The 18,356-nt window shown below is 46.4% G+C and overlaps 1 protein-coding gene across 3 annotated transcripts in view; it reads left to right on the top strand.

Moving 5' to 3' along the window:
• dusp8a (dual specificity phosphatase 8a) overlaps positions 1–16,503 on the top strand; it is a 67,717-nt gene extending 51,214 nt beyond the window's left edge. For 2 of the 3 annotated variants that reach the window (XM_036951707.2, XM_036951716.2), the window contains exons 4-7: positions 10,801–10,961; positions 11,282–11,441; positions 11,828–11,951; positions 12,626–16,503. In XM_036951707.2, coding sequence (XP_036807602.2) covers positions 10,801–10,961; positions 11,282–11,441; positions 11,828–11,951; positions 12,626–13,847 — 1,667 coding nt within the window. In that variant the 3' untranslated portion in view covers positions 13,848–16,503. Of the gene's footprint in view, positions 1–4,287; positions 5,093–10,800; positions 10,962–11,281; positions 11,442–11,827; positions 11,952–12,625 lie in introns of those variants that run through there. The other variant, XM_036951736.2, reaches the window with a different exon arrangement.
• Positions 16,504–18,356: the final 1,853 nt, after the last annotated feature.

Below are 18,356 nucleotides of genomic sequence, written 5' to 3'. Positions count from 1 at the left end.
TATTTTTTACAATTTTCTACATTGTAGAATAATAGTGAAAACATCAAAACTATGAAATAACACATGGAATCATGTAGTAACCAAAAAAGGGTTGAACAAATGCATTTGTTTATCAGTTGTGTTGTGACAAGGTAGGGGGGTATAAAGAAGATAGCCCTATTTGGTAAAAGACCAAGTCTATATTATGGCAAGAACAGCTCAAATAACAAAGAGAAACGACGGTCCATCATTCGTTTAAGACATGTGGGTCAGTCAATCCGGAAAATTTCAGGAACTTTGAACATTTCTTCAAGTGCAATCACAAAAAGCATCAAGCGCTATGATGAAACTGGCTTTCATGAGGACCGCCACAGGAAAGGAAGACCCAGAGTTACCTCTACTGCAGAGGATAAGTCCATTAGTGTTACCAGACTCTTTTGGTCTGATGAGTCCAAATTCTAGATTTTTGGTTCCAACCGCTGTGTCTTTGTGAGACACAGGGTAGGTGAACGGATGATCTCTGCATGTGTGGTTCCCACCGTGAAGCATGGAGGAGGAGGTGTGATGTTTTAGGGGTGCTTTGCTGGTGACACTGTCAGTGATTTATTTAGAATTCAAGGAACACTTAACTGACATGGCTACCACAGCATTCTGCAGTGATTTGCCATTCCATCTGGTTTGGGCTTAGTGGGACTATCATTTGTTTTTCAACAGGACAATGACACAACACACCTCCAGGCTGCGTAAGGGCTATTTGACCAAGAAGGAGAGTGATGGAGTGCTGCATCAGATGACCTGGCCTCCACAATCACCCGACCTCAAACCAATTGAGATGGTTTGGGATGAGTTGGACCGCAGAGTAAAGGAAAAGCAGCCAACAAGTGCTCAGCATATGCGGGAACTCCTTCAAGACTGTTGGAAAAGCATTCCAGGTGAAGCTGGTTGAGCGAATGCCAAGAGTGTGCAAAGCTGTCAAGGCAAAGGGTAGCTACTTTCAAGATTCACCACTTTTTTTGCTTACTACAAGATTCCAAATGTGTTATTTCATAGTTTTGATGTATTCACTATTATTCTACAATGTAGAAAATAGTCAAATAAAGAAAAACCCTTGGATGAGTAGGTGTGTTTAAACATTTGACTAGTACTGTATATGTATGTATATACAGTGGGGCAAAAAAGTATTTAGTCAGCCACCAATTGTGCAAGTTCTCCCACTTAAAAAGATGAGAGAGGCCTGTAATTTTCATCATAGGTACACTTCAACTATGACAGACAAAATGAGGAGGAAACATCCAGAAAATCACATTGTAGGATTTTTAATGAATTTATTTGCAAATTATGGTGGAAAATAAGTATTTGGTCACCTACAAACAAGCAAGATTTCTGGCTCTCACAGACCTGTAACTTCTTCTTTAAGAGGCTCCTCTGTCCTCCACTCGTTACCTGTATTAATGGCACCTGTTTGAACTTGTTATCAGTATAAAAGACACCTGTCCACAACCTCAAACAGTCACACTCCAAACTCCACTATGGCCAAGACCAAACAGCTGTCAAAGGACACCAGAAACAAAATTGTAGACCTGCACCAGGCTGGGAAGACTGAATCTGCAATAGTTAAGCAGCTTGGTTTGAAGAAATCAACTGTGGGAGCAGTTATTAGGAAATGGAAGACATACAAGACCACTGATAATCTCTCTCGATCTGGGGGTTCCACGCAAGATCTCACCCCATGGGGTCAAAATGATCACAAGAACGTTGAGCAAAAATCCCAGAACCACACGGGGGGGCCTAGTGAATTACCTGCAGAGAGCTGGTACCAAAGTAACAAAGCCTACCATCAGTAACACACTACGACGCCAGGGACTCAAATCCTGCAGTGCCAGACGTGTCCCCCTGCTTAAGCCAGTACATGTCCAGGCCCGTCTGAAGTTTGCTAGAGAGCATTTGGATGATCCAGAAGAAGATTGGGAGAATGTCATATGGTCAGATGAAACCAAAATATAACTTTTTGGTAAAAACTCAACTCGTCATGTTTGGAGGACAAAGAATGCTGAGTTGCATCCAAAGAACACCATACCTACTGTGAAGCATGGGGGTGGAAACATCATGCTTTGGGGCTGTTGTTCTGCAAAGGGACCAGGACGACTGATCCGTGTAAAGGAAAGAATGAATGGGGCCATGTATCGTGAGATTTTGAGTGAAAACCTCCTTCCATCAGCAAGGGCATTGAAGATGAAACGTGGCTGGGTCTTTCAGCATGACAATGATCCCAAACACACCGCCCGGGCAATGAAGGAGTGGCTTCGTAAGAAGCATTTCAAGGAGCCTGGAGTGTCCTAGCCAGTCTCTAGATCTCAACCCCATAGAAAATCTTTGGAGGGAGTTGAAAGTCCGTGTTGCGCAGCAACAGCTCCAAAACATCACTGCTCTAGAGGAGATCTGCATGTAGGAATGGGCCAAAATACCGGTGTGAAAACCTTGTGAAGACTTACAGAAAACATCATTACCAACAAAGGGTATATAACAAAGTATTGAGATCAACTTTTGTTATTGACCAAATAATTATTTTCCACCATAATTTGTAAATAAATTCATTAAAAATCCTACAATGTGATTTTCTTGATTTTTTTCTCCTCATTTTGTCTGTCATAGTTGAAGTGTACCTATGATGAAAATTACAGGCCTCTCTCATCTTTTTAAGTGGGAGAACTTGCACAATTGGTGGCTGACTAAATACTTTTTTGCCCCACTGTATATATACACTACCGTTCAAAAGTTTGGGGTCACTTAGAAATATCCTTGTTTTTGAAAGAAAATGTAAAAAAATGTGTTCATTAAAATAACATCAAATTAATCGGAAATACAGTGTTGCTGGAAACGGCAGATTTGTTCATGAATATCTACATACAGAGGCCCATTATCAGCAACCATCACTCCTGTGTTCCAATGGCACATTGTGTTAGCTAATTCAAGTTTATCATTTTAAAAGGCTAATTGATCATTAGAAAACCCCTTTGCAATTATGTTAGCACAGCTGAAAACTGTTTTCCTGATTAAAGAAGCAATACAACTGGCCTTCTTTAGACTAGTTGAGGATCTGGAGCATCAGCATTTGTGGGTTCGATTACAGGCTCAGAATGGCCAGAAACAAATAACTTTCTTCTGAAACTCGTCAGTCTATCCTTGTTCTGAGAAATGAAGGCTATTCCATGCAAGAAATTGCCAAGAAACTGAAGATCTGGTACAATGCTGTGTACTGCTCCCATCACAGAACAGCGCAAACTGGCTCTTACCAGAATAGAAAGAGAAGTGGGAGGCCCCGGTGCACAACTGAGCAAGAGGACAAGTCCATTAGAGTGTCTAGTTTGAGAAACAGACACCTCACAATTCCTCAACTGGCAGCTTGATTAAATAGTACCCGCAAAACACCAGTCTCAACGTCAACAGTGAAGAGGCTACTCCTGGATGCTGGCCTTCTAGGCAGAGTTGCAAAGAAAAAGCCATATCTCAGACTGGCCAATAAAAATAAAAGATGGGCAAAAGAACAGACACTAGACAGAGGAACTCTGCCTAGAAAGCCAGCATCCCGGAGTCGCCTCTTCACTGTTGACATTGAGACTGGTATTTTGCGGGTACTATTTAATTAAGCTGTCAGTTGAGGACTTGTGAGGCTTCTGTAAAGTCTGATCAGTTTGATGTTATTTTAATGGACAAGAATTGTGCTTTTCTTTCAAAAACAAGGACATTTCTAGGTGACCCCAAACTTTTGAATGTTAGTGTGTGTCTGTGTGTGTGTGTGTATATTTATATGTACACACACACACACACACACACACACACACACACACACACACACACACACACACACACACACACAGGCATTGAGTGTGTGGGTTGCTAAGGCAGATTGAGTGATGTGTTTCAGAGGGAGTGATATCTCCTACTTGTTGTATGCACACACACTGCACATTATAAATCACACACTATTTAATTAAACACACGGAGACACAGTGTATTTTGCTAAAACCCATTGAGCAGTAGTTGCTGTCTTTCTCTGCTCCAGCTCGCTAGGCCCCTGAGGTAGCCACATATTTGTCTGGTGAGTAAGGAATGTGGTTACATGCCTTAGACATTAGCTATGACAGAGCGCTGGCTCCACAAGAGAGGGAAGGAGGGAGCAAGGGAGGAGGAGGGAGGGACCATGTGAGGGAGGAGGGGAGGGGAGGGAGAGGAGGGGGTCAGAGTCTTAGCTCACGGCAAGTGAGCTCATTCACCCCCCCCCCCTCCCCGGGCGAGCGAGAGGAAAGAGAGAACTACGTCATCCTCTATACAGAGGAAAGGAAGAGAGGGAGGGGGGAGGAGTGTGAGCGAATGAGAGACTGGGAGAGCGAAGCAGCACAACAATAGGGTACTGCTCTGCTGGCTGTGGGCTCACACACACACACACACGCGGAGAGGAGGCACGGAGAGACACACTGTAGAAACTGCAGGCAATACAGCACAGGACTGACAGAGAGAGATAGAGATACATGACCACCATTTGTTTTCTCCATAGTTATTTATTTAATTATTCCTCAAAATAGTGCTGGACCTCTATGGCTTTGTTAGATATTATAGGATACATCTCATTCTGGGTGGATTTTGATCTGAATGAGTTCTAGAACTGGCTTGTGGGACTTGTGGACAGTACATCTACAGATGTTTGGGAGTAGCTTGCTTTCTGTTAGCGGGTTCCGTCCATTCTCTTGAGTTCTGGGACTAAGGTTCTGCTCCTTGGACTTGGGGACCGTCTGAGTTGAGTAGACACCACCAGTGTGAGTAGTGACGACTCGGGACTTTGTGGTGTCGAGTTTTGGACCTTTTTCGGGAAGTTATTTGTTTGTTTACCCGTTCTGCCGACTTATTCCTGGGGGATTCCCCCGGTCTGGACGTCCAGTCAGTGTACACCAGATCTGAGCACACCAGAACGCGTGTATGTTGAGCGTGTTGAGGGCGATGCCTCTGGACGTGGTCATAGCCCCGGCGGAGGACTGTTTCTGGCCTGTCCTGCAGGAGTCAGACAGGAGGCTGAAGATCAGAGTCCGCAGGACCAAAGAAGGGAGGGAGTTACGAGGTGTGTACTGACCCAGCCTGGGGGGCTTTGTGGGGGGGGGGGGGACCCTCACATGGGGGTATTGGGCAATGGGGGAGCTGGGGGCACAAGGGGTATGTTGCAGAGGTTGTGGTGTACAACTCTACAAGGTACAAGGGTAGGGGGTAAAACAGTATTGAGGTATGGGGCTATGGCTGACTTACTGGAGATCCAGGCATCCCTTGAAGTCTGGGATTCACAGAGGCTTGAAGAAAGCGAATGAAAGAGAAGATGGACAAGCAGAGTAGAGGGATTTATCGGAGGGATAGAAAGAGATGAGAGCGAGCTCAGCTCTGCAGCGTGACATAGTGCTCACTCGTGTGGTCATTGACATGTAAAACTATCACAAAGGCCCCTTTCTTTGAACATTCTGCCTCTCTCTCTCTCTCTCTCTTTCTTTCCTCTCTTTCTCTCTCTTCTGCATTGACAGTTTTATCGATTTGTGTGTGCACTGAAGCCAGGTGTTTTATATTACACATTTCACACAGCAGGAGTAGACAATGCCGAGGTGTCACTGTGTGTGTGTGTGCGTGCGTGTGTAGTGTGTGTTGCACAGTGTGCACTGATATAATGTACAGTTTGTGTATTTCCAACATTAATTATGTGTGTGTGTGTGTGTAGCTATATATTAGATGTGCTGGAGAGTGTGTATGCTCTGCATGTGGTTCAGTGCAGTGAACTGGTTCAGTGCTGTGAGCTGGTTCAATGCAGTGAGCTGGTTCAGTGCCGCGAGCTGGTTCAGTGCCGCGAGCTGGTTCAGTGCCGCGAGCTGGTTCAGTGCCGCGAGCTGGTTCAGTGCCGCGAGCTGGTTCAGTGCCGTGAGCCCAGCACTCCACACCTGGTCCTGTTCACGCTGTGCAATGGCTTCAAGGCAGGAGCCGCCAAACTCGTTAGTCAAGATCGAGACAAATACACGTTTGTCATCCCCTGTTGAAAATGAGCGGAAGGTAGCCGAGCGGTTAGAGCGTCAGGCCAGTAAACCGAAAGGTTGCTTGTTGGAATCCCCGAGCCGACAAGGTGAAAAATCTGCCGACGTGGCCTTGAGCAAGGCACTTAAACCTAATGCTCCAGGGTCGCCGTTGATAATGGCAGACTTTGGCCGTGACCCCACTCTCCGAGGGTGTCTCAGGGAGACTGGGATATGCACAAAAAAAATGTCCAATACCAATATATTAATACACAATTGTACATGTGTCAAAAAGGACAAATATAGGCACCCACCAAATTATTATTGTTATTCAATAGAGGTGTTGTTAGTGTCATAGTGGTTATTCTCAGATTGTGTTGCGCTCAGGAAGTAAGCTGCCTGGCTGCTACAAACCACCCCCACTACTTACACTCAAACACACATAGCCACATGCTAACGCTACCATAAACATAACATAGGCACAAACGGATTGATACTGGTTGCCCTTCAATCTGCTACATTGCAATTTTGTTGTCCTTTGTGACACGCTGATCTAGTGGCTACGCTTGGCCCCCTGCTGCTTTAGCAGACTCTTTGTGGAGCAGAGTGGAGTGGGGCATGTGTGCAATGATGTCATAGTGGGGGGGGGGCACACACATTGAAATGCTAATGTCCCCTACAGAGCAGAGGGGACAGCTGGAGGGGCACAGAGGATGGCGTCATGTCTCCCCCCATATGAATGATAGAAGAGAGGAGATGGAGGGAGGGCAGTCATTCAGACAAATCAATTCCCCCGGGGTGGAGAAGGGAGGGGGAGTGTACGTACGTGCGTGTGCATGGTGATGGACGTCAATTACAAAATACAACTACAAAACGCCCTGAAGACCAATGTATTTAAACAAAATAAGATGCTTATTGCAAAGTATTGTACCTAATTAAAATGCATGTATGGTGGATTTTAAAATACAAAAACCACTCTGGATCACTGGTATCTGGATCACTGGTATCTGGATCACTGGTATCTGGATCACTGGTATCTGGACCACTGGTATCTGGATCACTGGTATCTGGATCATTGGTATCTGGATCACTGGGTATTGTCATTATCACGGGCCTCGTTTCGGGGCGGAGCTTGTCAGAGTAATACTGAGCACGTTTTGCGATTTTCATTTTGACATATACATGTATACTTCGTTTATTTAGCAGACGCTCTTTTCAGACTTTTGATACTAATGTAGGGTGTGAAAGGGGGCCACAAAATATATTGTATAGAAATATATGGTATATAAATGTTTTTGGGTATTTTGACAATACAAATTACAGCTTTCAAAAAATACACTGGAGTGTAGTTCAACCCAGTGTAATAGAACATACTAAATACTCAGAAGTAATTCAAATACCACAGAAATACTGCCCATATCTGCGTGTGTGTGTTTCCCTCCAGTAAGACATAATGCTGTGTTTGGGGGGGGGGGGGTTTGAGCGCCAATCAATAGTACCAATATAGTGTGCCTCTCTCTCTCTCTCTCTCTCTCTCCCCCTCTCTCTCTCACTCTCTTTGTCTCTCTCTCTCTCTCTCTGTCTCTCTCCCCTCTCTCTCTCTCTCTTTGTCTCTCCCTCTCTCTCTCTGTCTCTCTCTGTCTCTCTCTCTCTCTCTCTCTCTCTCCCCTCTCTCTCTCTGTCTCTCTGTGTTCAGTCAATATCTCAGTGATTTCAGGCCATACAAACAGACCTTTTTATCATAACTGAGACTGTTTTGTAGTAATGGAGAATGTGATTTGTTTTTGGTGGAAAAGCGTGTGTGCTGCATTCCAAATATGGCAACACACACGCCATGTGTTCTGTGGGGGGGAAAAGGGATCCTTTGTCCCCATGAACTTGCTACAAACACAAGCTTTCCATTTCTTTCTTCAACATTGATAGATGTTATGTTACACTCATTGACACGTATTTCTCTATGAACTTCATTCATATGGGGTGGCGTCTCGATTTGTGTGCGTTACTCTACTTCTCCCTCAGAGTTCCCCGTGGAGGGATGGAGAAACAAAAGGTGAAAAAGGAGAGAGAGACCAAACAAGGGAGGGCCGGGGCGCTCCGAGAGGAGAGAATAAAACACATGACATGATAGAGCGGGGGGGGGGGGGGGGGGGAAGGAAGTCGACACTGGCTGGTGAAGCTGATGGCGAGCGACACAGTGCCCTCTTTCCCCCGTGCCCAGTGAGTTGGCTACCAGACTGAAAGGTGGCTACTCAACAGCCAGGGTCAGTTTAGCTATTCAGCTCATAATGGGGAAGGTGAGACCCTGGGGGAACAGGCAACTGGTCCTAGAGCAGTTGTCTTAGCCAGAAACTAAAGTGGAACAGGAGCCCCGACCAGGACAGGCTGTTGTCTGAGGTGACATGCATCCCAAATGGCACCCTATTCCCTACGCAGTGCACTACTTTGGGCCCCGGGCAAAAAGTAGTGCACTGCATAGGGAATACGGCGCCATTTGGGAAGCAGACCTGGTCTGTGACTGTGTTTCTCAGTGCTTACGGACAGTTGACTTTATGATGTCATCGCATCAGACAGCTGGACCAGAGTGTGTCATGGGTTTTTTCAATGGGTTTGGATTGGAATGGAGAGATGTGTCATCTGGTACTTTTTGGGGGATGTGAGTGCATGTCTCTCTGGCACATCATCAGGTTCTCAAGAGTGTGTGTATGAGGGCACTCTGTATATGTGTGTGTGGGCGCATGGTGAGTTTTCCCATAGTGACAGCACCCCAGGGACAATAGGCCCAACGGTCGGGCCACATCGTCCCCGTGTGATTGCCATAGCCACATTAAGTCTGAAGGTCAGGTGACCGGTGACAGTGAGTGAGTGTGTGTTATCAGTGCTGACTGAGAGCCAACGAACGCAGCACAGGCCCACGGTAAAACCTTTGGACAGCTCAGTGGTGTGTGTGTGTTTGATAGGTGTTGACATAACCCTGCTGAAACGTAATAGCCCTCAATAGACCCACGGGCACACAATCCTGTTGTGTTATCTCTGCTCTCTGTACCTGAGGAGGAGAGTAGGTCATTTTGCACGAAGGCAGCACTAGCTATTGAACACCCACTGTCCCATGCTGACTTGATCCTCTCAACAACTCTCTGACAAATGTCCTCTTAAATGAAAAAGGAAATGTTTCTTAACGTGACGTGGGGGTTTTCCTGTTTTTCAGGAACACACTCCTTCCTCGGTCAGAGGAGCTAAGAGAGAGTGAGAGAGCATGAGCACAACCAGGAAGATAGCCTTCAAAGAACAACCTGAAAGAGATCCTTCCTTCCCTCCTTCCTTCCACTGTTCTGTTCTATGCAGTGTGAATAAAGTGCATATGGATGGGGGTGGCTCGGAGTGAGGAATATTCCAGAAGTTATTATATCTGTGCAGGCGTAGACTGCTGCTGAAAGGAAGTGTGCTAATTGAGGGAAGGGGGGACTACCTTAGTCATAGTAAGAGCGTACTCTTTCTGTTCCTCTCTTTCTTCATTTGTTTCTCTTTCTGCCTGCCCGACTGCGTGTGGAGAGGTGATGTCATCTTTTTTGCCCGGGTTGCCATTAATAGCTGGAAACAGGCAGGCCCTCCTCCCAATCCTCTCTACTCTTAAAGAGACGGGCGCCAGATATAGCCCTATGTCTGCCTGCCTATCAGTGGGTCAGAATACACTCTGCTCACACTGACTCCGCTACGACCCATATTCAGCACAGCAGCACTTTGGTGTGTGTGCGTGTGTGTGTGTGTGTGGCAGTAGGCCAGATTGGGGCAGGCAGGGCTGAACCTAGATTAGGTTCTAATCCTTGGGCTGGGGCTCAGGGTTTCCTTGAAGCACTCCTCCATCTCTCCCTCCTTCTCTTCGCTCCCTCCCACCTTTCTTTTGCTCGGCGAGGTCATTCACCCCCCTCCCCTCCCCCCTTAGCCCCGCCCAGAAGTTATACAACCGTGGTAATGCAGAGTAATGATGAGCGAGTGTGTGTTTGTTCATGTGTGTGTGAGTCAGACTTGGAAAGCGAGAGTGAGCAAGATTGTGTAAGATTGTCTTTGTGTGGTTTTGCATGTGTATGCAGGCTTGTACAAACGACTGTGGTGTGTGTGTGTGTGTGTGTGTCTGTGTGTTTTGTGCACTGCGCGGTTGTGTGCACGCTGGACGCGCATGTGTGTGCGTTTGTATGCTGTGTGCGTGCAAGTGTGCGTCTGTGTGCGCGTGTACTGCGCGGTCGTCGGGGGGGATGTTACTGGGCCTCTGTGCTGGCCCTGCACCTGTGGCCTCTCTCATTCCCCAGCCCTGACGCAATTCTCTGCTACAGGACATGAGCTCATGCAGGAAACAGAGCCGCACACACACACACACAGTCTCTAACACACACTAACGCACACACAGGCCAAAAGTGGATCCGCCTGCTCTTAAAGGGCCAGCTACACACATTCCTCGGCGCCCAGCAGCCAAACTAACCCCCAGTCAAAGATGCGGCAGAGACATTTTTCCTACTGATCTGGGAGCTGAGGCACTATCTCGCATTCTAGCTCCAACTGCTGTCTACAATATGTCCACAGTTTCAAATGGTTAGGCGACGTTGTTGGAACACACGTTTGTAACATGAGGGGATTCAGTGCACCAAGAGATGCTGTGTATTGGGTCGTGAGTTCTGTAGGTGCGGCTGAACCAAACGCAGTGGCGCCCAAACGTTTTGCCAATTTTGGGGGAAAGTTGTATTGTAGAGTATAACTGATATTTTTCTCCTCTGTCTCTCTTCTCCTGTAGGGGGCTTTGCTGCGTTCTCCTCCTGTTTCCCCGGGCTGTGTGAGGGCAAGCCAGCTTTGCCTATGAGCATATCCCAGCCCTGCCTGCCTGTAGCTAACGTAGGTCCCACACGCATCCTACCACACCTCTACCTGGGATCGCAGAAAGACGTCCTCAACCAGGTGAGCCCGTAGCAGAGAAGGGGGGAATATGGACATGTGTTTATTCATCACGGCCACAGTTGTTGCTGTGTCTGTAGTGCTATTTATAGTCATATTGTTTTACATTACCATTTCCATTATGTTATTTCACTAGTCCTGCATGTACCCTGCAATTGCACCCGCAACCCCAATACATGTGACTATTGAACACTCTGAATCGGAGTAGAGGGACTGTGAGCAGAAATATGAAGTGTTACCTTTGCTGTCAATTTTTTGGTTTGTTATTGCCTTTCCTAACAGTCCCCCCCCCCACCTGTGTCTCTCGTCGTGTCTGTCTGTAGGACCTGATGGTTCAGAATGGCATCACGTACGTGCTGAATGCCAGTAACACCTGTCCCAAGCCTGACTTCATCAGCGAGAGCCACTTCATGCGGATCCCTGTCAACGACAACTACTGCGAGAAGCTACTGCCCTGGCTGGAGAAAACCAATGAATTCATTGGTAAGTCAAGATTCCCTGTGTGTCTTTTGTATGTGCGGGAGAATATGCAACGGTAATATGCGCTAGTAGCCCGAGCGGTAGTGTATGTCACACAACATAGTGAAACAGCCCTCATATTCAAAATATCACAGTCACAATGTACAGCACCATACAATTCTCCTTGCTTTCACAAGTGGTACTTGAACACGTACAATAAACTGCATCAATAGCGACACTCCCGAAGCCATGTTAATCGCCATGGCGACGACCCCCAGTGCTGAACAGGAAGTGGCGGATCGTTTTCAATGGGCTTTCCATTCTCTCGGGACTCTCTGTTCTGACTAACTGTTCCTGGGTTTTGTGTACAGCTGTGTGTGTTCACACGTGTTTGTTCCCCCTCCCAACAGACAAAGCCAAGGTGTCAAACTGCAGAGTCATTGTGCACTGCCTGGCTGGAATCTCACGCTCGGCAACCATCGCCATCGCATACATCATGAAGACAATGGGCCTGTCATCGGATGACGCCTACAGGTACACTCTCCCCGTCTTTTAAAAAGGCGACTCAAGTGTTTGAGGAAACGCTAGACAGTCAACTCTACTCCCCAGTCGTGAGAAATGAAATTGTTATGGTTGCCAGAGGAACTGTACAAAAGTGTACAATAGGAACTAGCGGTGTTGTCTGGAGAACATAGACCTAGGATCATCTTTTCAGTTAGTTCACACCAGTTCATCTGGGGGTTAACCTGCTACTTAAAGGGATACTTCAGGATTTTGGCGATGAGCCCCTTTATCTACTTCCCCGGAGTCAAATTAACCAATGGATCCCATTTTTATATCTCTGTGTGCAGTTTGAAGGAAATTGCAAACTAGCGCCAGCGCAATTAGTAACTAGCGTCAGCGCAATAACTGGAAGTCTATGGGTATCTGCTAGCTAACGCTAGTTAGCATTGGCTCGCGAAACGACCTCTAACTTCCTTCATACTGGACAACGAGACATAAAAATGGTATCCACGAGTTCACCTGACTCTGGGGAAGGAGATAGAATCACAGAGTATCCCTGCATGCAACCCAACAATCAATATTAGGTTCACACAGGAAGTAGCTTGGAGGAACTTTACAAAATATTTGTTTTGCTTTACTTTGCAACTGGATCCCCAACTCTAACTGGAACTAACATTTCGCTCACTTGTTTCCCCCCTAACCAGGTTTGTGAAGGACCGGCGGCCTTCGATATCGCCCAACTTCAACTTCCTGGGCCAGCTGCTGGAGTTCGAGAAGGGTCTGCGGCTCCTCCAAGCGCTGTCGGATGACAAGACCTCTGAGGGCAAAGGTCAATCCCAGGGTTCAGAGGTCAACCGGGTCAGCACAGGTTCAGAGATCAACGGTCATCATGACTTTTCATTAGCAGAGCCCCCGACCCCTTCAGAACCCAAACTCCCCTCGCCGACCTCCCTCCAGCAGGGCTTCAACGGCCTCCACCTGTCAGCCGAGCGCATCCTGGACACCAACCGGCTGAAACGCTCTTTCTCCCTGGACATCAAGTCTGTGTACTCCCCTAGCAGCCCCCACTGCCCGCGCCTGGCAGCGCTCACACACTCCGAGGATGTGCCCAAGCTGTGTAAACTGGACAGCCCCCCTGTCAATGGCATCTGTCCCCAGTTCTCCCCTGCCCCGGACAGCCCTGGCTCAGCCGAGTCGCCCTTCCCCTCCCCGGGGTGCGGCGGTAGCATCGGAGGTCTCGGCGTCGGGGGTCCCAGTGAAGGGGGCGGTCGCTCTGGAGGTCCCTCATTGTCCAGGCCCAGGAGGAAAGCCAAGCACGGCTCTGGATCTGGTGGAGCTGGATCCACAAGCAACTCCCCGGTCCACTCCTACCTCCCACACCCCCAGTCCCTCAGCCTGGCTCTGGGACGCTCCCTGCCCGTCCACAAGAGCCCCAGCCTGGACGACAGCCTGAAGGGCTCCATGCTTCTCTCCCTGCCCACCATGGGATCTGGGACCATGTGGACCAAACACAGAGACACAGTCCAGGCGACCACCCCAGTCACCCCTACCACCGACACCCCCTGGTACTTTGGGGCAGAAGAGGTAGGGGAAGGAGGGATGGAACTCGGAGGCGGCAGTGGAGGAGGGGTGGAAGTGCGATTCGGAAGCAGCTCAGCGTACGTGGCGTTCGGGTGTAGCGAAGGGGTGCGGCTACGGGAGAAAGTGCCGCGGGACAAAACGTCGTCGTCGTCAGCGTCGTCATCATCCTCGACGACCGTTGCTAACGGGACGGGCTCCAACAGCAACGACAAGCAGTTCAAGCGGCGCAGCTGTCAGATGGAGTTTGAGGAGGGCATCTCCGAGACACGTTCCCGGGAGGAGTTAGGGAAGATTGGGAAGCAGTCTAGCTTCTCCGGGAGCGTGGAGATCATCGAGGTATCTTGACAAACCGGACTCCGGACCACAACCTGCTCGCCCAGGGAGGGGGGCAAATGGACCTGAGGGGGGAGGACATGGGGGGGTGATTTATAATCCCTACGCAGACCGTGTTAAAGACTCAAACTCTGAGAAGACAAACAAATGGACAGAGAGTTTTTGTGACGAGACATGAGGTTCAACTGTCAATTTACTACTACTGTACATCTACAGTACTACCAAACAAAGCTCTAAAGAGAGAAACTCTGGGGAAGATGGAGGCTGTGGGGCCTGACACTGAACTATGAACTATTTCCTCTGTATGGTGTCAGCTAGACAAAAAGGGACCCTGGGGCAAGTCACAAAGGGCTCCCTATCCCCCATATAGTGCACTACTTTTGAACAAATGTCACCAAAAGTATAGCACTAGTTAGGTTATAGGGTGTCATTTGAGACGTATAGCCAAGCGGTTTCCTCCTAAAGCTTGACTTCAGCCCCAGTGAACCCCAGCATGGCTCAGTCTGCCCCACCATTCATTAAAAAGACTGAAAGCGCTACGTACCCCAGAAACACAGCACATCACACTGCAGTGAGATACCATTCAGTGTCTACTAAGTGACTATACCGGTGATACTGCATCAAAACAATGAAGGATCCTCCATGTTGGCGTGTCAGCCCAGCATGGTCCACGAGGACTCATAGTGACCGATAAAGACTGACAGTGTATTTTCCCCACAATCCTCTTCTGCTCCCTTGTTTCCAGTGTTAAACGGTGTGACGTGACTGAGGTTTGGGGCGGTGGGGAGGGGAGGGGAGGGGTTAGGTCTAAGTTACGACCTCCCTGTAGTGGCGTTCTGTACACGCATGTCTCCCTCCACACACCCCACCCCCCTATGTATACCCCCCCACCCATGCCCCCCCTTCTCCCAGCCTCTACTGAGCATGCTCCAGAGTGGCTGGCCGACAGACAGACAAATACTATATGAATATATATAGCAATTTTAATGGACTTTTAATCAACATTTTTTTTCTCATAGTTTTAATTTATTTTATCTGTTCATTCTGGTAATGAGAAATAATCATGTTTTGTGGACTTTTTCCTTTGTTAATCTCAGTTTTTGTTGAATGGTATTTATGAAACACATACACATGCAACAACACACACACAACTACAAGCAAGCAATATGTGATGTTCATTATTTGGAGGGAGAGTGATGTATTTTGGGTTTCATCTGACATTAATATGCACTTTTCTGTCACTCTCTTCAAAAAACAAGTATCCCATCCACTTCCTAAGGGTACCAACACGCTCTAACCCCTGGTGATATAACCAGACGCGTGGTATGGTGAAAAACAGTCATCTGAGGGGTTTCTAGCTACTTCCCTATGAGCACAACACGTTTGAAAGACATTGAAAAGACGTACAAAACATGTATTTTGGCTTGTAAAGACAGTGAGAAGACGCTGAAATACATCTTTTCCACGTCTTGTGCTCACTGTGTCGACTCTTCAGTTGTGTGTATTTATGACGTTATTTTTTTGGGGTGATCGTGGGCTCCTACAGTTATTAGGGTTATCTACTGGGAGACTGTTCGTGTGAGGAGACTGAAGAACCTTATTAAACCCTGTGCTCTTCTAAAGAGCAGCATTATTGTAGGAAGGACTGTTGATTTCTCGAGGGCTAAGGACAACAACTACTGGTATATGCAAGTAGATCCACACATTTTGACAATATTAGAGACATCCACCTAAGAGTGCTAGACTCATTCTGTTGGTTAGTTTCCACACAGACAGACAGACAGACAGACAGACAGACACACACACACACACACACACACACACACACACACACACACACACACACACACACACACACACACACACACACAGGATTAATTACACAGTGTTGGGATGTGAGAGGAGCCCAAAGCTGAAACAAACCCCCTCCACACACACGAAGATACACCGCCACCTTTCGTTTGTTCTCAGGGGATCTTTCAGTGAGCCAAGCCCGGAGCAGGATACACAGCTGCTGGCACATCAGCACAATGCATGTCCCCCTCACTCCCTCGCTCTCTCTCTATCGCGCTCACTCTTGTTTTCCAAAGGTATGATAAAAAAAACAAAATGGAAGGGATGAAACTCGAATGGATTTGTTGTGATTCAGAGGTGAATGAATGAATGCTATTGCTCTCCTGGTGCGAGATTGTCTATTTATTTATGATGTACGTATATGTGTTTCTTTTCTTTTTCTTCGGTTATCTTTTCTCTATGGCGAACTTTGACCTTTGACCTATACCTTTGTGCTGCTGTAAGGTCAGACCTGGATTTCCTGTGTTCAGTTCTCTTCCTAGCCTTTCCTTCTACTCTCTCTATTTTTTAAAAGATGCTATAATTATTTTAAAACATGTTAAGAGAAGATGCAGGCTGTCCCGATTGCTATAATTGTTGGTATTGATGTATTATTATTATTATTATTATTATTATTATTATTATATAATTATTATTATGTTGTGTAAATAGCAACGTATCTAAGAACATTGATGAGTTTAGGTAAGTTTTGAAAAGAAAATCCTGATACCTTAGGCTGCTTGACGCAAAATACCTCAGGTTCCATTGAAAGGCTTTTCCTTCCCCTGTACCTGTTTTGTGAAAATGAGACAAAAATGCAAACATTACAAAAATATGAACTGTTCTCTGACTCTCTTTTTTTGGGGGTTTTACGTGAGTCCTTCTTGGGGTGGTGGTGCACAGCTGTAGGACAAAACAAAGCCATGACCAGACTGTCTTTATCCCTAAGGGAAATGTGTCTTCAACGTCGTAGCTGCACTATCACCACAACACATGAAATACGCATACAGTACCAGTCAAACGTTGGGACACACCTACTCATTCAAGGGTTTTTCTTTATTTTGACTATGTTCTACATTGTAGAATAATAGTGAAGACATCAAAACTATGAAATAACACATATGGAATCATGTAGTTACCAAAAAAAGTTGCTAAACAAAATCAAAATATATCTTTCAAAGTAGCCACCGTTTGCCTTGACGACAGCTTTGCACACTCTTGGCATTCTCTCAACCAGCTTCAGAACACATTTCAATTAACAGTTGTACCTGGTTAAAAGTTCATTTGTGGAATTTCTTTCCATCTTTAATAAGTTTGAGCCAGTCAGTTGTGTTGTGACAAGGTAGGGTTGGTATACAGAAGATAGCCCTATTTGATAAAAGAGTCCATATTATGGCAAGAACAGCTCAAATAACAAAGAGAAACGACAGTCCATCATTACTTTAAGACATGAAGGTCAGTCAATCCGGAAAATTTCAAGAAATTTGAAGACCGCTTCGGGAAAGGAAGACCCAGAGTCACTTCTGATTGCAGAGGATAAGTTCATTAGAGTTAACTGCACCTCTGATTGCAACCCAAATAAATGCTTCACAGAGTTCAAGTGACAGACACATCTCAACATCAACTGTTCAGAGGAGACTGCGTGATTCAGGACACCAATAATAAGACACCAATAATAAGAAAATACTTGATTGGGCCAAGAAACACGAGCAATGGACATCAGACGGGTGGAAATCTGTCCTTGGTCTGATGAGTCCAAATTTGAGATTTTTGGTCCCAACTGACATGGCTTTGTGAGACACAGAGTAGTAACCAAAAAAGTGTCAAAGTAGCCACCCTTTGCCTTGATGACAGCTTTTCACACTTGGCATTCTCTCAACCGGCCTCATGAGGTAGTCACCTGGAATGCATTTAAATTAACAGGGGTGCCTTGTTAATTTGTGGAATTTCTTTCCTTCTTAATGCGTTGTGGAGCCAATCAGTTGTGATTGCAGGGGATAAGTTCATTTGAGGTCAAATCAAATCAAACTTTATTTGTCACATGCGCCGAACACAGCAAGTGTAGACTTTACTGTGAAATGCTTGTAACTGACAGTTAGACTTACAGGTTATGTCGTTGTCTTTTGTTTGAATTGTTTACGTGTCCGCTGTGCGGGGGAAATGATAATACAAGCGGAACTACGTAGCTAATACTGTTGTAACGGGGATCCTTATTGTAGCAACACACTTTTGGAGGGAAGGCAATCCTGCGCTGCGTTAGCTAAGTTTTCATGTCATCGGGTGTAGTTCATAAAGGTTGAAGAGTGTATGTTAGGATGAAGTGTGAATTCATGCCAGGAATAATAAGTGTGAAGTTTGATTTCCTCCCTTCTGTAATAAGCAGCCAATGAGGTATTTTTTCCTTTATTCATGTGTTTAATCTGAACCCGTTATAACGCCGGTTAAACTGTTATGTATGTAAGCACTTCAGAGTTATACCAAGCTAATAAGTCACTCGTAAGATAAGCTTGTAAGAGTGTGCTTAACTGTATTTTTCATTTACTTTATAGTTCTCACAGAAGGTGATAATTCTGACTAAAACTACAGAATAAAGCCGCCAGTTAAAATCAAGGAACGGTTGTGCTCGTGGTTACTGAAGGGAGCTACAGTGAGAACTCAATGCTCTTCACGAGCAAGAGAGAAAGAAGA

This window comes from Oncorhynchus mykiss, chromosome 2 (assembly GCF_057628025.1).
Source record: "Oncorhynchus mykiss isolate SJ-2025 chromosome 2, ASM5762802v1, whole genome shotgun sequence".
Lineage (NCBI taxonomy): Eukaryota > Metazoa > Chordata > Actinopteri > Salmoniformes > Salmonidae > Oncorhynchus > Oncorhynchus mykiss.
This window is presented reverse-complemented; position numbering and strand designations above follow the sequence as displayed.